Here is a 20,471-nt window from a genome sequence, read left to right as displayed (position 1 = left end):
AAGAGCACTGGCAAAAGGAGGCTCTTAAATATTTGTTGAATGAATAAATTGGGATGGCTGAATTGTGTGTACCCTAATTTGTACTGGCAGTGATCATATTGGGAATAAAATTTAAAATATCATGTTTTACGGGGGTGGGGGTGTTATAGCTTGTGTGAGGTCTTGGGTTCAACCCCCAGTACTTCCATTAAAAAAAAAAATCTAAAAAAAATCCCTACAAACCTAGTTTTTCAGCCCAGATGGCCAAGTGGAGGCTGTGTGTCTTAAATGACTCTTTATTTCCTGAGTGTTCTTAGGGCTAAGGCAGAGGGTTCAGAGGAGGAGGGAAAAGAGAAGCAAAGTAGGAGATGGTAAAGCCTCTAGAGCAGAGGGTGGGCGTTCTGGTTACCTATTGCTTATAACAAACCACCCGAATCAAAACTCATAAAACTGCCACTGCTTTACTCACATAGTATGTCGGTCAGGAATTTGAATAGGACACAGCAAAGATGGATTATCTCTGCTCCAAGATGCCTGGGGCCTCCCCTGGAAGACAGCAGGGGCCACAGCGGGAGCAGAGGGAGGCTAGTGAGGATCACTCTTACTGACTTTTCCTTTTGTCTCAGGCTCCAGTGTGGCTCCACGTGGCACTCTGACTGATCCTGTTTGTATCTAGCATTTTGATAGGTTGTTCTTCATGAATATTTTTTGCATTCAGTTTTTAAATTGCATTAAAATGTATCCATCTCAATTACTGAATTTCTTGGCCCCTCCATTAAATTTTGCATCGGGGTAAACGCCCCACCCAGGCGCCTGCCTTGAGCAGCACAAGGCAGCTGGAATCATCTGGATCTTGAAGGTGGGACTCAGAGCTGGGACTGTGAGCTGCAGCACCCACCTGTGCCCTCTCCCTGTCACTTAGGCTTCTCTCAGCTCCATGGCCAGATTCTGAAACCGGGCAGCTGAGAGCGAACTCCCAAGACATTCCAGACCAAAGCTGCAGGACCTTTTTTGATCTACCCTCAGAAGTTACAGCATCACTTCCTGCCCAGATTCCAGGGAAGCACGTAGACCCTGCATCTCGATGGTGGGGAGGGTCAAGTAATTTTGTGGCCAAGTTTTAAACCCACTACAGTGGGACGTGTGGGAGCTGGGGCGTGTGTGCAGCAGTGGCTCTGTGTCTGTCTAGGTAAGATAAGCTTCTCTTTCTTCCTTTTTCTCCCCTGTCTCAATGTTTTCATGCAGTTCCCTGAAATATGTTTGCCTGCCAGAGCTGGGTTTCCTAACATGACATCTCCTGCACACCCATGCAGGTGGCCCTGGAAGAGGGGTGGGTCAGGGAGCCCCACGTCAAAGGTCGTGGGGAACGCCCTGCCCTTCCAGCTTCTTAAAAAAGAGTGGAAGAGGAAACCATGGCCAAGTAATGACTTTCTAGTCCCCACTGCGGCAGAAAGGGTTTTGAGGCCTACGTCTGCAAATTTCTGAGGGTTTTGTTGTGTGTGTGTTTTTTTTTTCATAGAATTAAGATTTCAGAATTTCTTTTAATGATGATCCCATTTAACCTAAAAGAGTCAAAATTAAAAGTAAAGGAGGACTTCTCCAAAGTGATCCTGCCTGGAATTTATCTCCATTTATAATTGCTGTGAAGTGAAAAACGGCAGTTTCCTCCCAGGGAGGACTGCTGTTCCAGGAATTAGTGGTGGGCAGGGACTTAATCATGACAAGCAGTCTAAAGCCACAGAAGTATTCACTTACTGCTCTCCCTCCCCGGAGGAAAGAAATGTCAAAGTCACAAAGTTTTTTGAAAGGAGAAATTAGTTCTGATGGGAATTTGAAATATGTGTGTGTGTGTGTGTGTAAATATGTTAGTATCTGTTACAAATTACTACCTTAGGAACATAAAAATTACTATGTATGACAATTAGAAGCAGGCTAATCATTGTAAATTAATTTGCCAAATGTATGCTTGCCAAAAATCAAGTGGCTAAATGACCAATTTGCTGAGTGCCCAATTCGCCAAATTACCAATTTACTGAAAATGTTTCCTTTAAAAATTTCTAAAGTGTATGCAGTTCCTCTTGGTTGTATTGGTAGGGCCTAGGAGAGCTGGGAGAAGCTACAACTTCAGCATCCTCAGGGATATCAGCCTCTCTCTGCCCCTCAGTACCCACTTTCTGCCCTTCGTTGGCCCCCTTTTCTGGCCCTTACCCTCCCTTTCTCTGCCCCACCCCCTCCCCATCCCCTCTTCCCAATGATGGGTAGGCGGTCTAGGCCACGCAGGACCAGGACCCCCTCCTTGCTCCCATTCCCACCCCGGCAGCTACAGACAGCTTGGGCAGAGACAAATGAAGATTCCTTAAAATGCTATGAAGACAAAAATGAAAGCCATTATATTCAAACTTTGCAGAAATCTACAAAAGCAGTTAAATCAGTTCATCTATATTCATTACCTGTTGCTTATAACAAATTACCCTAAAACCTAGTGGATAAAAAAAAATAAACATTTATTATCTCCCCCAGTTTTTGTGGGTCAGGACTCTGGGAGCAGCTTGACAGAGTGCTTCTGGCTCAGGGCCACCCATTTGTGTCATGAGGTTGCAGTCAAGTGGTCAGGTGGGGCTGCGGGCATCTGAAGGCATGGCCGGGCCTGGAGGACCCACTTCCAGGGCAGCTCATTCACCCGCCTGGCAAGTTAATGCTGAGTATTGACAGGAAGCCTCAGTTCTTCCCACGTGGACCTCTCTGCAGGGCTGCTTGAGTGTCCTCACAACATGGCCGTGGGCTTCTCCCAGGGTGAGTGATCCAAGAGCGAGCAAAGGGAGCTCAATATCTTTTATAATCTAATCCCAGAAGTTGCACTTGTCACTTCTGTTTCACTGTGTTCTTTAGAGGCTGGTCACTGAGCCCACATTCAAGGGGAGGAGAGAATTGGGCTCCACCTCTCGAAAGGAAACCTCCTAAAAACTTTGTGGACATATTTTAAAACCCCTGTACCATCCAATAAACATTGCAGAAAATTTAACAAATTTAACAAATTTAACAAATACCTATACAAAATAATTTTATGGTAAAATGAAAATGTGAATTTGGAAAAATGGTCATTTGGAGAATAATTTTTTTTCTAATGGACCTAGAACCTATGATTAACTTGACTTGCTCATGAAATGATCGTGTTTCCTATAGTGAAGTTGGAAGTGTGGCTTATCAGGCATGAAGCACCACAGCAGGATTAATGGCTGAGCAAACTGCATTCATTCATGTGATGGAATCCACTAGAAATGTTAGTGCAGGGAAGCAGTGGCCCTAAGTGACCAAACAGTACACACACTGACAAGTCTTTGAATGTGTGACGTCTTTTCCCCTGTCCCCCAGGGACCTGGAGAGACTCGCAGTGGGCACGAACATCATTGTTAATTCTCCTGAGGCTCTTAGATCTGTGAAGTTATGTAGATTCCTACTATTAAGAAATATGATTTATTTAGAAATTGATCACAGATTCAGTTTACTTCTTTTTTTTTAATCATTTTTTATTGAGTTATAGTCATTTTACAATGTTGTGTCAAATTCCAGTGTAGAGCACAATTTTTCAGTTATACATGAGCATACATATATTCATTGTCACATTCTCTTTCACTGTGAGCCACCACAAGATCCTGTATATATTTCCCTGTGCTACACAGTGCAATCTTGTTTATCTGTTCTACATTTTGAAATCCCAGTCTTTCCCTTCCCACCCCCTCCCCTGCTGGCAACCACAAGTTTGTATTCTATGTCTATGAGTCTGTTTCTGTTTGTATTTATGGTTTTTTTTTTTTTTAGATTGGTTTTCTTCTTTTTTCTTCACAAAAGCATTTTTCAATTGAGGTGAGGAGTCATATAACATAAAATTAACCATTTTAAAATAAACAATTCAGTGGCATTTAGTATACATTCACAGTGATGTGTAACCACCACCTCTGTGTAGCTCTAAAACATTTTTGCTACCCCCAGAGGATACTCTGTACCATTAAACATTTGCTCACCGTCCCCTCCCCTCCGCCCCTAGAAACCACCAATCTTGTCTCTCTGGATTCACCTATTCTAGATACTTCAGATAAATGGAGTCATACAGTATGTGACCTTTTGTATCTGGCTTCTTTTGCTTAGTCTGTTTTTGAGGTTCATCTATGTGTAGCGTGTATCAGTACTTCATTCTTTTTGTGGGTGAATAATATTCCATTGTATGCATATATCACAATTTGTCTCTCCACTCGTCTGCTGGTGGACATTTGGGCTGTTTCCCTCTTTTGCCTATTGTGAATAGTGCTGCTATGAACATACATGTCCATGTATTTGTTTGAGTGCCTGTTTTCACTCTTTGGGATGGAATTGCCAAGTCATATGGTAATTCTGTTTAACCTTTTGAGGAACTGTCAAACTGTTTCCACAGCAGCTGAACCATTTTACATTCCCACTGGAAATGTATGAGGGTTCCAGTCTGTCCACATTCCTTGCCCATACTTGTTATCATCCTTTTTTCATATATTTATAGCCATCCTAGTTGGTATGGAGTGATGGTACCTCATTGCGGGTTTGATTTACATTTCCCAAATGACTAAAGATGTTGAACATCTTCTCATGTGCTTGTTGGCCATTTATGTTTCCTTCTTGGAGAAATATCTGTTCAAGTCTCATGCCCATTTTAAAAATTGAGTTGTTTGTCTTTTTGCTGTTGAACTGTAAAGAGTTCTTTATATATTTTGGATACTGGAATGGTTTCTCCCATTCTGTTGTTTTCTTTTCCCTTTTTTGATAATGGTCTTTGTTGGTTTACTTTTAAATTATTTAGTTTTTAACTTATTCATTTACTTATTCGACAGAAGCAGGCACGGGGCTGGGCACTGAGTATATAGTGACAAATGAAACTAAGTCCGTGCCGTCCTAGAGCTTTGTTCCAGCACCAATAATACTAGTAATAATAACTAGTAACCACTACCAGTGACTGATGCTGACTATTTGCCAGGCACTATTCTCAGCTATTCATCATCTCCTGGGACTCTCAGAACAATTTTGAGAAGTACGTACTATTATCATCCCCAGTTTACAGATGAGGAAACTAAGGCATGGAGCAATTAAATAACCTGTCCAAAGTCTCAAAGATGCTAAGTGGGAAAGTTATGGATCACACCCAAGCATTCTGACTGCTGCTCCCATCTCCTCACTACCACACTATCCTGTCTCTCCAGTGTTCCGAGAACAAGACTCTCTTAGTTTTTACCAGTTTTGTGCAGCAGTCAAAACCTGAAGTTATACAACATCATTATTAATACAATAAAATATATTTTTAAAAATTATGTTTTCTCAGCTTCATGCCCTTCACAGAGTCAAGCAAATACTACAATATCTCATTTTTAAACCTACAGCTTTTCCCCCTAGAACCTTGTGCCTTTGCTTTCCTCCTCTGCGCTGCCATGAGGAGTGGTCTCAGCTGTCCCTCCTGTGGAAGAGGCAGAGGTCCTGGGTAACTTCACTGCACAACAGTCGCAAGGCTCAGACACCAAAGGATAGTCTCACATAAAAATTTACTGAATATTTTTTTAGCTTTGCACAGTGGCAGTATCATAGCCAATGAGGTTTATCCGAGTGCCATTATTGCTAATTGAAAATTTTTCCTAACACCCCACCATGATGACTTCTAATATAGTCGGCATTGGCAATTTTTGACAGTCTCTACAGAGGCTGAAAAAAAAGAAGAAATTTACTGAATATTTTTAAAAGATACATTTCCCCAAAATTATATGAGCCCTTCAACCACAACACTCTATTTAGCATTTATAAGCTTTATTATACAGTCATCCAGAGTTTTATTTTTTTTATAAATACCAAGTCCTGGAGGGAGGGTATAGTTCAGTGGTAGAGTGTGTGCTTAGCAGGCACCAAGATCCTGGGTTCAATCCCCAGCACCTCCATTAAAAGTAAATAAATAAATAAACCTAATTACCTCCACCCAAAGCAAGCAAACAATTAAAAACATTTTTTAATACAAAGTCCTTGGGAAAAACTTGTTTCTTTTTTTTTTTTTTTTTTTAAGTGAAAGCAAGTTTATTTAGAGAGATACACATTCCACAGACAGAATGTGGTCTGCCTCAGAAGGGAGAGCGGCCAGGAGCAACTTGTTTCTAATTGTCTCATTTGCCTGGCCCTAAACACCTGTGTCTGCCCGGGGCCTGATACTGTCCCCCCACCCCCCACCCTTGCACCTGGTGCAGAGGTGTTCTAACTCTGGTGACAGGAACACTTTCAAGCGCTGGCACACAGGCTAATTGGACTTGGTGAGACTGGCCCAGAAGAGCAGATACCAGAGGAAGACACACCCTAGTAATCACTGATTCAGCAACACTTCTACCACCATAGCACATAACATTAACTGCTTTGTTGCCTGGCTTTTTAAAATAAAATATATTTGTAACGTTTCAACATTGGGCTTTGAATAGGATTTGGTAAAAAGAGGTGACGGAATGTACAGGAATCAGAGACAGAATGTAGTTGGTCAGGAAGATGCCTGACTGGTCTTTTCCTCACCACATGTGATTTGCCCAAGTTACTCATACTCCAACTCTAGAAAAGCAAGCAAAACTGTGTGTATGGACGGCACTGAGGCACACTTATCATCTGTGGCCAGCAGGTGACAGTCTTGTCTGGATGTGAACAGAAAGAACAGGGACACTGGTTTTCCCAGGCTCTAGGAGCAGAGAATTGTAAAACAAACCTGGTGAGTGCTGAGCGTCCTGGAAATGGTTGCATGACAAAACCACAGTTCCCAGGTGCAGCACCATTTCTGAGGCATGTCTGAATACTAAGCCAGCTGCTACTGCTCCGTCTCCTATTCTCTGCAATTCCCTGGGCAGTCTTCATGCTGGGTTTCTTCATTATTAGACATGTGATCATGGAGCTTTCTCCCTGTGCTGACAGGCTCTGGGCTCCCTGGTTCCTCTTCAGATGGGAGGACTCTTTCCCCTTGCACTGCAGTTTCCATTGCGGGTCAGCGGCCCGCTCCTGGCATCTGTTTTGTTTACTGCTGTCTCAGTCGGCACCAGCACTGCAGCCTTACAAGTACCCAATGGATATTTGTCCAATGAACGGGCGCCAAGCTGCTTCTCAGCCTCACTGGGCATGAACTCTCACCTGCAAACCCACCTGATCACACCCTCCTCCCTGAATACTCTGGTCCTGTCCTTCCCAGACCCCACATTCTCTCCTGGCTTCCTCCCCTCTCTCTCTGGAAACTACTCCTCAGCGCTTTGTTCATTCCTAGTCCTCCACGAGTCCCTCATCCACTCCCAGGGTTTTAATTACCACCTATGATGCTAGAAACAACAAATGCCCACCTTTATAGAGTATGGACTGTATGCAAAGTACTGCTCTAGCTCTTTACTAATTTAATCCTCACAATCAGCTGATTCAGTGGGCACCGTTATTATTCCCATTTTGTGGATGAAGGGCAGAGTGGCTGAGTGACTGCGCTGCAGCTCAGACCTCTCTCCTGAGCCTGAAAGCCTGACCCTGACATCCATTTGCCTTCTAAACATCTCCCTTTGGATGTAACTGGACATGTTCAGAATTAGGCTCCTGATATTCCTGCTCCAAGCCTTTCATTCTCCGAGGTCCCAATCTCAGCAAAAAGCAGCTAATCACCCAGGATAGACATGTAGGTAATCATCACTGCTTCCTGCTTCCCACCTTCAGCCAACTTCTAACAAGACCAGTCAACCCTGCCTCCTTAACATTACTCAGATCTGTCCCCACCACTCCATTCTGTCTCCACCACTATAATTCGGATCTTTGTATTTCTCACCTCGACACCCACCTCCATCTCTCCAGCACGATGCCCACACAGTCTGTCTCCTAGTCCTCCCCAAGACTGGAGGCAGTAGAGCTCATTTTAGTGGTGAAGAATATGAGTTTTGGAATCCAACAGAGTTATTCCTCTACTTAGCTGTTTGACCTTGGGCAAGCTAGTCAACCTTTCTGAGCCTTCATTTTCTCTGAAAAGAAAGATGAGAAAACATCTGCTCTGTAGGGTAGTTAGCAGAAGGGTAGAAGCCAGAAGCTGCGGCTGGCCCACCTCCACAGGCTTAGCTCTCACTCCATGACCCACCACCCTGCGTCCCAGCCGACTCCCTGCTTGCCTGGCCACAATGGGGCACACACTATTCAACATGGCACTCGCCACATTCTTCATTCCAGTCCCTCTCGTCTCCCCATGGCTTTGCCAGTTCACGTGCCACCGTCTCCAAGGAAGCCTTCTCCTGATTCGCCACCCCCACCCCCTCAACTTGCCCTCACCCCAGCCTGGCTTCCTTCAAGTTCCTGTGGTTCTTTCAACACTACTTCATACATGCCACTTTGTTTACTGGTACTCCCCATTAGACACTGTCATCCTGAAGGGGCAGGGATTGTATCTTCGTCTTCCTCATAGCCCTAGCACAGGGATCTGGCACAGAGAAGATGCTCACTAAGTATGTTGTTTACGAATGAATCAATCAATAAATAAATCAGTGACTGCTTCCATTTAGGACAGTTGCGGGTTGTCAGCATCACAGGCTTCGGGCAAAGCTGCCAAAGGTGGCAGTCTCCTTCGCTTTCTGAATGAGTCCACTCACTGAGTAACTAGGGCAGGGCAGAGAGCTGACGCTGGCTGTGGTTCCTGTGGAGACATTTGGGCAGGGACTAGCACTTCTGCTTTGGGTGTAAACAGTGACAGCTGTGAATTTTAAAACTTGATCAAAAGTGACTCTGTGAGTAAATTTTCATTTTCCCAAGGACCCCCATACATAATCAAGGAGCAGGCAAATAATCAACGAAGGCTCAAGTATTTAGGACAGTGTGAACAGGCAGAACCAGATATTTGTCTCCTGGAGCACTTGGTCCCATGTGGGCAGAGAATGCCATTGGTGGTCAGGGAAATTTCATTAAAATATCTGCATCCATTCATTTTTACTCTGAATGTTCACCAACTCACTTTCTGCTGCAGGCATTTTCCCCAGGGCATCCTGGCACTAAGGTGCTGCCAGCTTGTGCCTGGGAAGAGCCCAGCTACTACTGAGAGCTGTGCGGCAGCTGACCGGGCCCCTATAGTCAGATATGAGGAGGAGCCAATCACTCAGACCCCAAAATCAAGCGGCACTAATTCAAGAAAAAGGAAGAAAAGGTTTCACAACCAAACAATAAGAGAACAAGTAAGAAAGACTTGGAGGTTGCAGGTACCAGGCTATGGCTGCCAAGTGCCAGAGACACCCCAGGCTGCATTTTTGTCCAGGTGGGAGTGTTTGGGGGAAGCCAGGGAGACTCAGTGTGCTGGTCCCTTTCCCTCCAGAATGTTGCTGGCTCTGTGATTCCAAATTAGAACCATACCTGAGCAGTCAGAGGTTGGGGTGGGTAGCTGGGATTGCAAGGGCTACCTGGGAAGATGTGGATGAATGAGAAGCAGTGGCCCAGAAGCACTAGCCAATTGTTTCTGAATCAGACTGGTCCACAGAGGAAAGGGACTCCCCCAGGAGGCCTGTCCCCAAAGTGCCAAGCACCAGAAGGGGTAGCACCAGGATCTTTCTCCTGGGAGAGTGACTCTGATTCTGTGATTGGGAAGAACAGGCTGAGACCAAGTAGGCTCATTCCAGGAATGCAAGGCTGGATCAATTTCCAAAAATCACTCAATTTAATCCACCAAATTAACAGGCTAAAGAAGAAAAATCACATTATTATATCAATCAGTGCAGAAAATTCCTGTGTCAAAATTCAACACCTGCTCATGATTACAAATTCCCAGAAAAATAGGTCTAGAGAAGAACCTCCCCAGCCTGATAAAAAGCATCCACACACACACACAAGTCTACAGCTAACATTATATATTAACACTATTATATAATATTATGAACAATATTATACAATTAACAATATTATAGCAAGACTGAATGAATGCTTTCTCCCTAAATTTAAGAACAAAGCAAGAATGTCTGCTAAAGGATTACCTCTAACAAAAGAAAGATAATCCTAAGACACAGTTCTCTATAGGTCGCTCACATTTCTGCCTGTCTTGTAAATGAAATACTAACTGCTTTTTGTTTCAGACTATCTTTTCAAGGATGTTTTTAGCAAACAGCTTCAGAAAATAAAGGTCATTTTCCCCTTTACAGCAAAGGGCAGGCATGCTTACTGACTACTATGTAACATTCAGGTTCTCTGAAATCAGGGTTCCTCTTCATAATGCAATCCACTGCATAAACAGGTATCCATCTGTGTTACTCTCATGGGATTTGGATGCAAACAGAACTGATACAAAAACAAAAAAAGCCATATAATCAATATGAAGAATATAAAAGGAGACATTATAGATGCTAATTCATTAAAATGATTTTTTAAATGATATAATGAAAGTTTTTTCAGTATGTTTGAAAGTTTAGATGAAAACTGCTAGAAAATATAATTTACCAAAATAGACTCAAGAAATAGAAAACTAAAAAAAAAAAAAAACCTAAAAAAAAACTAAAAAAAAAAAAAAAGAAATAGAAAACTAAAATAGTCCTCTAAGCATTAAACAGAATGAATCAATAATTTTTCCCATAAGATCAGAAGCTTCAGAGAAGTCTATCAAACATTCAAGAAAAAATTCTAGTCTTACACAAGCTCTCTCAGAGATTAGGAGAAGAGAGTACACACCCCAATGTATTTTCTAAGGTTAGTGTAATCTTTTTTTTTAACATTTTTTTTATTGGGTAATAGTCATTTTACAATGTTGTGTCAAATTCCAGTGTAGAGCACAATTTTTCAGTTATACATGAACATATATATATTCATTGTCACATTTTTTTTCGCTGTGAGCTACCACAAGATCTTGTATATATTTCTCTGTGCTATACAGTATAATCTTGTTTATCTGTTCTACATTTTGAAATCCCTTCCCACACGCACCCCTTTGGCAACCACAAGTTTGTATTCTATGTCTATGAGTCTGTTTCTGTTTTGTATTTTTTTTTTTTTTTAGATTTGACATATAAGTGATCTCATATGGTATTTTTCTTTCTCTTTCTGGCTTACTTCACTTAGAATGACAGTCTCCAGGAACATCCATGTTGCTGCAAGTGGTGTTATGTTGCCGGTTTTTATGGCTGAATAGTATTCCATTGTATAAATATACCACATCTTCTTTATCCATTCATCTGTTGATGGACATTTAGGCTGTTTCCATGCCTTGGCTATTGTAAATAGTGCTGCTATGAACATTGGGGTGCAGGTGTCTTTTTGAAGTAGGGTTCCTTCTGGATATATGCCCAGGAGCAGGATTGCTGGGTCATATGGTAAGTCTGTTCCTAGTCTTTTGAGGAATCTCCATACTGTTTTCCACAGTGGCTGCACCAAACTGCATTCCCACCAGCAGCGTAGGAGGAAGGTTAGTGTAATCTTAATATCAGTGACAGCATGCCAACGAGAAACCAATCTTATTCATGAACATAGATGCAAAAATTCTACACTAAATATTAGCAAACTGAATCTACCAGTATATAAAAAGAAAAATGTGCCATCTAGGAATGCACATATATTATCTTAATAGGAAAAAGTTTGAAAAATTGAATCTCAATCTGATAAGAGCTAGCTATAAAAAAAACTATAGCAAACGCCATATCTAATAGATGAAACACTGGAAACTTTCCCTTTTAGATGAGAAATAAGGTAACCTCACACATATTCCTCTCCATGAAATGTAAAAGGCAAAAGACGTGTGATCTGAAGAGAAACCAGAGTACACTTGGCTATGTTTGCCACTCTTTCCTTAACTGACTGCAACTGTCCAAGGCTGCTGCTGTCTATTCCTGTGCTACGGCCCCTCTGCCAGAAAATCTGTGAAAGGGATTTTTGGAAGAATGTACATTTACCCCAGGAAACAGGGAAACATGCAGTTTTAAACTGAAGTGAAGTGTTGAGTGCAGCGCCCTGCAGGGATGCCCACGAGCCTTCGAGCCTTCGAGACTTCGCTTAGTGCATCAGTAAAAAGGTTAGCTGCCCCAGTATCCTGTCCCCAGCCACGCCTCTGACTGGGAGCAGATCCAAAACAACCTCTCTTAAGGTGTCATCCAACTCTGGGAGACCTAGAGGATGGACCAATGTGCCATGCAGGCTTTCCTAGCTTTGCGGTGGTAAAGTACCCGGGGCAGGGTAGGAGGAAAAATGACCAACTGAACTTCCCCAATTTGATAAGAAACACCTAAAAAAAAAAAAAAAAAAAAAAAAAAAAAAGTCTATAGCTTACATTACACTTAACAAGAACCCTTTCAAAAAAATATAAGTTGGCCATAACTATTACTTCCTAGTTAGGGACCCATTTGTATTTTTACACACAAGAAACCTCTTTGAAAAAATCAAACATTTAGCTCTACATAAGGCCTCAAAAAAATTCACTACCAATTTTCAAGTGTTTCTTCTCCATGGAAACTTTTGCTAAAATATAAAAGATTTCAACAAATTGGATAGAAACTCAGATGTGCAGTCCTTCTGTGCCCATCTTCCCAGATACTGGTGGATCTCCCAACACTTGCAATGCCTTTGTAACTACCGACAAAAACTTTCCTTCCATTATAGAGAAATACCCCTAAACATGTTCTTACTGGGGAAAATCACCTGACATGAAAATAAAAGGTTCATTTTCGTTGTTCGAACAGGTAATACTGTTAATATTTCTAATGTAATCTACTTTGCATTCTGGTATGCAGATGATCTAGTCAGGGAAACATCTTCCCTCGGAGTGAGTGTAGATGGGAGGCCTTGACTCTCCAGCTGGGGAACAACTGGTTTCTAAGTTCTGCCTTCAGTGTAGCAGTGTGTTTAGAACAACATTTATCCCGGTGTACCATCTCCTTACCATCTGATCCTGCCCCCTTCTAGCTCTGCCTCTCTGTGGTTCCTTTCTCTTTACACCGGGGTAAATGTTGTTCTGAACACACTGTTTGCTACACTGAATTGCAAGTGTTGGGAGATCCACTAGTATCTGGGAAGATGGGCACAGAAGGACTGCACATCTGAGTTTCTATCCAATTTGTTGAAATCTTTTATATTTTAGCAAAAGTTTCCATGGAGAAGAAACACTTGAAAATTGGTAGTGAATTTTTTTGAGGCCTTATGTAGAGCTAAATGTTTGATTTTTTCAAAGAGGTTTCTTGTGTGTAAAAATACAAATGGGTCCCTAACTAGGAAGTAATAGTTATGGCCCTCCCGTTTAACCACAAGCTCCAGGAGAGCAGGGCTGAGGAGCCACCAGCCCAGCTCCCCTCACGCCTGGCACAGTAAGAGGTGCTAAGAAAGGTCGAGGAAGAGGACGGGGATAAACGGAAGCACTTGGTTCAAGGGGCTCTTAGCTTCCTTGCGCTCTCTGCCCTCCCCAGCCATCGAGCTGATCAAGGACCTGGTCAACTACGACGTGTGCCCGGCGCTGCTCAAGGGCCTCGTGGCGCTGCTGATACCGTCCTTCAAGGAGACCAGCAAACTGCAGCCCAAGATCCTCAACGGTAGGGATCCGCCGGGATTGGAGGTGAGCCCTGGGCGGGAAGGCGGGGGAGGGGAGGGGGCCTCGCGCTTCACGACCGCCGCTCCCTCCGCCAGACTCGTCGGTCCTTCAGCTCACGGCCCACCTGCCCGTGTTCCTGCAGCAGGCCGCGGCAGCCAAGGCCATAGGGTAAGCGGGCAGCGGGGAGTGGGCGGAGACGGCAAGCCCGCGGGTCCCGGGTGTCCTTCGGACGCCAGAGGGTCCCACGGGGTCTCCGCAGCCCAACCCCTCGCTCCCTCCCCACGCAGGATCCTGGCGCTCCGCAACACGAGCCTCGCGGAGGAGATGCTGCACCTGCGCGTGGTGCACAGCCTGCTGGCCGCCATGGGCAACACGGACCACAGCAACAGCCAGCGGCAGGCCAGCCTCACGCTGAAGGTGCGCGGGGCGGCGGGCGGCGGGCGGAGCGGCGGGCACCGCGCGAGGGTACAGCAGTCACGCTCCCGCCAATTCGCCGCAGTACTTCGTACAGCTGTTCCCGGTGGTGGAGGAGCACGTGCGCAAGTCCATGGGGGAGGAACTCTACAAGCTCTTCTTCGTGAGTGCTCCCGCCCCGCCAGGTCCTTCTGAGCTGCGGGCCGGGATAGAACGGTGCCCCTGCGCCCCGCCTCGCCCCTGGTATCCCCCCCCCCCCCTGGCGGCCACCGGCAAAAAACTACCCAGACTGGGGCCTCTCCACCTGGCGTCTTTCCTGCCCTTCCAGTCAGGCTGAGAGCCCGATCCCAGCCTACAACCTCCCTCTGCCCACATCCAGCCGGGTTCCCCTTGCTCCTGTCCTCAGAGCAACGCCGGGGACCTGTATATGAAAATAGATAGCATTCAGGCGGACATCTTGGCGGCCAACAAAGTCAATGTCACCAAAGGTGAGGGGGGAGTGAGGGAGCCTGGAGCGGAGGTGCGGCGGGCACCCAGACTCAGGCCCATCTCTCTCCCTGCCCTCAGCCCTGTACCTCAGTGACCTCTCCCACAGCAACGTGAGCTTTTACTTTGGCCATGGTAATCAGGATCCGGTGGCCTACAACACACACTTCCAGAAGGAGGATGTGGAAGGCAAGGAGTAACAGAGCCTCTGAGGCAAGCCGGGAAGCCAAGGCTGTGTGGCAGGGGAGTCTGGCAGAAGGAAGGAGCCTGGGGCCAAGCTCAGCGCGACTCTTCTTGGCCCTTGGTGGGAGGCTAGGGGTTCCCCAGGCCAGTGGGGAAGAGGGAGAGCTGACTGTGAAGGGTTCAATAAACAGTCTTACTGTCTATCTGGTGTCTATGTGTGGAGGTCAGAGGAAGATGGAATGAGACCTATGATGATGCGCTGGGGGGGCCTCTGCTCACCAAGGGAAAAAGCTGATCTGAAGGGAAGGGCCACCAACATCCTGGAGGATTCAAGAGCGTAGCCTGAGGAGAGGGTCTCACCTCAGCTCCCTGCTGGCTCCTGCCCTCTCCCCTCCAGGACATGGAACCTGCCTGTTTTTTCTCCGACTTCTTGGTTGCTTCCTCTCACTCCTTTTTCCTGATTCCTCCTCTTCAACCCAGCTTTTTTAAAGTTGGAAAGAGGAAGGACTCTGACCTTGAGCCTCCTCTCTACCTTTACACCCTAGTGATCTCATCCTGTCTCAGAGCCTTAAGTACCACGGATCTGCAATGACTCCCACATTTCTATTTCCGACTAAACATTTTTACTTTATTGTGTTGCCGATGAATAAATTAGTCAGTCTAAGAAAGAAATGGAAGATTTTATTCGAGCCAAATTGAGGATTATAACCTAGGAACAGCCTTTCAGAAAGTAGTCAGAGCAAAGTTATATAAGTTTTTGAGACGGAGGCTGTACATTAAATGACATACACAGTGACATTCACACAATCCATATCTACAGGTACAAAGCAGTTACTAGTCGTGGCCACTTACAAGATTAAGAAGGAAGGTTATCTCCTAAAGAGTTAATCTTGCTAATGCTAGAAGAATACTGCTCTTCAAGGTTGAGCAGGAATTTGCCTATGGGGAAGTTTGGATGACGCATAATGCAGATACACAGTGCACAGGAGAGGGGAGAGAGGAGGTCAAAGGGCAGAGGAAATTTTTTATGTTCACATTTTCCTTGACTTGCCTTAGAATATGGATTTTTATTTCATCTGTGTCCAAAACTGAACTGAGGGTCCCGTGCCATCATCCCCAACTCAACTGATTACAACTCATCCTTCCTACCACTCAGAATAAAATAGTGGAGTTCTCCTTGATGTCTCTCTTTAACATCTGGATCCATTCTGTCTGTTGAGTCTACCTTCCAAATATATCCGGAATCCAACCATATCTCACTTCCTCCTTTGCTAATACTCTCATCTGAACCAGCATCATCTCTCCTCTAGGTGACTCTGCTTTCTGCTTTCACTACAGCAGCCAGAATGGTTCTTGTAAACTTCAGATTCTGTCACTCTGCTCAGAACCTTGCAGGGTTCTCCATTTCACTGAGAGTAAAGCTCAAGCTCTTACTATTACAGCCCCCAGGGCCCTAGGTGATCTAGTCTCCCATGACTTCAGAATGCTCTCCTACTTCTCTGTCTATCCTTCACTGGGCTCCAGACACATTGGCTGTGTGTTTCTTGAAACTGACAAACAAGCTCTTGCTTTAGGGCTTTTGAACAGACCTTTTGCTGAACAGTGAGAGAGGTTGTGTTCCTAGAAGCTCTCAGCCCAGATATCTGCATGGCTAACCCCCTCACCTCCTTTCAGCGCTTCACACAAAAGTCACCTTTCAATAAGGGTTACTCTTTTTTAAGTCACAACCCACACTACTATTTCCTGTACTCTGACACCCCCCCCCACACACACACACAGTCCCCCCACACTGCTGTTTTTTCCATAGCACTTATTTATGTGTTATTTATTTATTGTCTGTTTCTCCACAAGAATGTAAGCTCTGGGGAGGGATATTTGTGTTCATTACTGATATAGCCCAAACACAAGGTCTGGCACACAGGAATGAATGAATTATTGTGAGGGAATTGTCCCTTCAAGTGGGAAAAAAAGAAGTCAGATGGCAGTAATTCTCCAGACTGCCACAAGAGGGCATCACCAGCCCTGATACTGATGGTCAAAGGCAGCCCAAACTGGGATTTTAAGCCTCAGCTTTCCTCTAGTGTGGCAGAGGGAGGAGAGAAAAGTTAACAAAATATTGGCATGTTTTCCATAAAACTAAATGGATTTCCTATTCTAAATAAGTGTCCTGTCCTTTGGTGTCAAGTAATTCTTACTGTTTTTAGTCTTGAAATGGCTTCTCTTTTTGTAGAATTACAATTTTTTAAAAAACAGTACCTTAGAAATTTTTTGGAAAATTTAATTGAAAAATCCAAAAATCTGGAAACCACTGATCTAAGATGATCAAAGTTTAACAACAGTGGAGCTTTTAAAATGAAATCTTAAGTATAATACAAATATCTAAAACAAATACACATTACATAGAATTTAACATATATTTATTTTCCTCCAACTTTTTATTTTCAAAAGTTCAAAGCTACAGAAGAGTTGAAATAATACAATGAATATCTATATACCTATACCCTTTGACACATTTGCTGTTTACTGAGCTATTTGAAAGTTTCAGATATCATGACATTTCACTTCTAAATACTTCATATTATCTTTTTACTAAAAATAAGGACATTCTCACACATATTTATGATATCATGATTGTGGTAGTCTGAGTAATTGGCCTCCAAATATGTCCACATCCTAATCCCAGGAACCAATATATATGTTACCTCACAAGGTAAAAGGGATTTTGCAGGTGTGGTTAACGATCTTGGGATGGGGAGATTCTCCTGGATTATCTAGGTGGGCCCGAGGTAATCACAAGGGTCCTTATAAGAGGGAGATAGGAGGATCCAGAGTTAGCAACAGGAGATAACGAGATGACAAGACAGAAGCAAGAGGGTTGGAGTGATGCAGGCAAGGGCTCATGAGCCAAGGAATAAAGTCGTCTTTTTGGAAGCTGAAAAAGGCAAGGAAACAGATTCCCCCACCCTGAAGCCTTTAGAAAGAATGCAGCCTTGATTTTAGACTTCTGACCTCCAGAACTGTGAGAAGAATAAATCTATGTTGTTTCAAGTCACTAAATGGGTAGTAATTTGTTACAGCAGAAATAAAATACAATTATTAATTCAATGATATCTCAAAGAGAATACATATTAAAAATTCCACAAAGGTATCAAAAACATACCTTCTGTTTTCTTCCTGTCTTCCTTTTTTTGGTATGTTTTTGGGTTTTGATTAGTATCCAGTTAAGGTTTGCATACTGCTCTTGATTGTTATGTAGTATAAGTTTATTTTTAAAGTTCAAATTTATAACAATTGGTTGCTGTCTTAATATAACATAAAAATTGGAAATCACAGATACAACCTATTTTTAACAGTTCTAGTTTTCAGGCTAAATTACCTCATAAAGAAAATATGTATATAAATGTGTGATACAAAAAGCAGCCAACTATACTTCGATTTTTAAAAGTTTTTTTAAAAAGCCAAGTTACCCGAGTGCATGGAGAACCAGAGCCCCAGAGAGATGGGCCTTTCCTGAACTGCTCAGGTACTGCCTTGAAAAATGTCTGTGAACAGATATATATGCCCAAGTCTGAACTTTAAAAGTTTAATTCAAGACCTAAAAACAAAAACAGGTTAACGGGATAGTCCACAGGTAGCAAACATCTGTTGTTGCCAAGCACAGGAGGCAGTTCAGGATTTTATGCTTGGTGGCCCCCAACGTGTGAGCATAAAATCGAAGCCCTGGGGACAAAGTGTATCCACCTCCTCTGTGAATGTACTTGAATTCCTAATAACGGCTTGGTTCCTGAGAGTAAGAGGCCAATGGCGCCCTTCCCTGAACTGGCTCCTATCTCCTTGAGGGGAGTGCAGGTCCATCCTTCCTCCACTGTGCCACCCAGTGTAACCCTCCAAATGCAAGTATCTCACACACTTACTTAAACTTCTGAAAACAGAACAAAAAGGACACCCAAGCTCACTCTAAAGATCTCTTAACTCACTTTAGATAACACACAAAAGAATAAACCAGCACAAACTACACAATGACAAAAATAAGAGAAAAAAATAACAAAACAATAAGTTGGTAAGTCTAGTGGCATATTCTGTCAAAACAACCCGGAGTCAAAAAGCCTCCTGCAGATAGTCTAAACAAGATAACATGAACCCAGTGTAGTATTTAATCTATTTTTTTAACATCTTTAGTAGCCTTGCTAAAAGCAAGGCCTCAAAAAATTGGGCAAAAACTCAGAATTGTTCCTCTCCACGGAAATCTTTAGTAAAAGGCGAAAGATTTATACGATCTGAAGAGAAACCAGAGTATGCTACCCTAATGGCTCACATAGTTCTCGGATAACTGTCACTCCTAGAACAGCAATGGTAACTATTTATCCCAAAGAGCTAGTGAGTTCTGCCTTTATTGCTGACAATTCTCTGAAAATATTCTCATTATCGGGGGGGGGGGGGAGTCAAAATAAAAAGAAGAATCTAGCTGTTTTAAAGTAAGAACAATCCTGTGTGCAATGCCTTGTGGGTATGTAAATAAAGGCGTCCTCCACCTCCGGTTTCGGAAATACCTTAAAAGGTTCCTTAGTTTTCCTGCTAAGCCTAGAGCCACCACCAGGGGACGGAGCAAAAGCCAGACTGGCAGGAATATAGACAGCAGGCCAACTAGAAAGTGTGATTTTGTTTTATGTAATATATTTTATTTACAATATTATGTTAATTTCAGGTGTATGGCAGAGTGATTCAGTATTTTTGCAGATTATACTCCGTATAGGTTATTACAAGATAATGACTGTAATTCCCATTGTGCTATACAGTATAACCTTGCTGCTTATGTTTCATATGATTTTATTTTATAATTGGGATTCCAAATTAAAATTTCTCTTGAACTAAAAATTGTAAATTGAATTTTTTTTAAAAAGGCTTGAACATACTTGTCTTCGTACACTCATTCAACAAAATATATTGAACACTGTGTCAAACCCTGTGCTAGGCCCTAGGAGACAGGTATGTGTGTTGAGCACTGATCCGAATGTTCAGTGACATGTAGGCAGAGCATTAAAGGATTCATAGAAGAAGGGTGATGACGGTGTTCCAGGCAGAGAGGAACAGTGTCAGTCTGAGTGGTGAAAGGGCAAGTGGCTAAGTAGTAGTGACCAGATTTTGATGGGTCTTCAGGGCCAAACTAAGACCTTAGATTTACCTTGAGAGCAATGCGGGGCCACTGAAAATCTTTAAAGGAGAATAATATGATCAGATTAGTGTTTTGAAGCAACATTAGCATTACGTGCTGTTATTGGTATTATGAGTTGAATGGTGTCCCCTTCTCCTCCAAAATCATATGCTGAAGTGCTAACTCCTCCCCAATACCTTAGAATGAGACTTCATTTGGAAATAAAGTCATTGCAGATGTAATTAGTTAAAATGAGGCCTCCAGAGCTGTGAGGCAATAAACTTACGTCACCCCATTTGTGGTACTTTGTTATGGTACCCTAGAAAACACACCTAATCTACCCATGTACTGCTTAGAAATGCAAATAATTAGGCTCCATTCAGAAACTCCCAGTAGGACCCAGGTGTCTGAGTTTAGTTTTAATGAGCCTCCGGGTGATTCTTATGCGCACTAAGCTGAAAGCCACTGGACAGCCATTCTTGCTAAAGTATGGAGACTGTATGCCCAACAGGAAGTTTGGGAGATGATTTAGGACTCTGAGCAGCAAAGCCAGAGAGAAATAAATGGTGGCCTGGAGCAAGAGATGCCCTGGCTTGCCAAGAAGAAAGAGCACACAGTGAGGAGAGAAAAGACATCTAGGATAGGTCCCTAGAGAACAGTGGCCTTAGGGAGGGGCACGGCAGAAGGAGCAGTGAAATTAGGAAGGTCAGACAGCAGTGTGGA

General features: G+C 43.4%; 1 protein-coding gene and 2 non-coding genes across 16 annotated transcripts in view; 2 read left to right on the top strand and 1 right to left on the bottom strand.

Annotated features, from left to right (window-relative positions):
- ARMH1 (armadillo like helical domain containing 1) overlaps positions 1-19,037 on the top strand; it is a 47,481-nt gene extending 28,444 nt beyond the window's left edge. For 10 of the 14 annotated variants that reach the window (XM_010982279.3, XM_010982281.3, XM_031465599.2 and 7 more), the window contains 6 exons: positions 13,392-13,514; positions 13,609-13,681; positions 13,801-13,930; positions 14,013-14,090; positions 14,307-14,415; positions 14,495-19,037. In XM_010982279.3, the coding sequence (XP_010980581.2) occupies positions 13,392-13,514; positions 13,609-13,681; positions 13,801-13,930; positions 14,013-14,090; positions 14,307-14,415; positions 14,495-14,613 (632 nt within the window). In that variant the 3' untranslated portion in view covers positions 14,614-19,037. Of the gene's footprint in view, positions 1-13,391; positions 13,515-13,608; positions 13,682-13,800; positions 13,931-14,012; positions 14,091-14,255; positions 14,416-14,494 lie in introns of all 14 variants that reach the window. The other 4 variants (XM_010982283.3, XM_064493640.1, XR_004140933.2 and 1 more) reach the window with 3 other exon arrangements.
- LOC116156985 (U4 spliceosomal RNA) lies at positions 5,558-5,697 on the top strand. Its single transcript, XR_004140950.1, has one exon. It is a non-coding gene; the product is annotated as a U4 spliceosomal RNA (small nuclear RNA).
- LOC116156993 (U5 spliceosomal RNA) lies at positions 18,777-18,893 on the bottom strand. The gene has a single exon (XR_004140958.1). It is a non-coding gene; the product is annotated as a U5 spliceosomal RNA (small nuclear RNA).
- Positions 19,038-20,471: the final 1,434 nt, after the last annotated feature.

Source organism: Camelus dromedarius, chromosome 14 (assembly GCF_036321535.1).
Source record: "Camelus dromedarius isolate mCamDro1 chromosome 14, mCamDro1.pat, whole genome shotgun sequence".
In the NCBI taxonomy this organism is placed as follows: domain Eukaryota; kingdom Metazoa; phylum Chordata; class Mammalia; order Artiodactyla; family Camelidae; genus Camelus; species Camelus dromedarius.
This window is presented reverse-complemented; position numbering and strand designations above follow the sequence as displayed.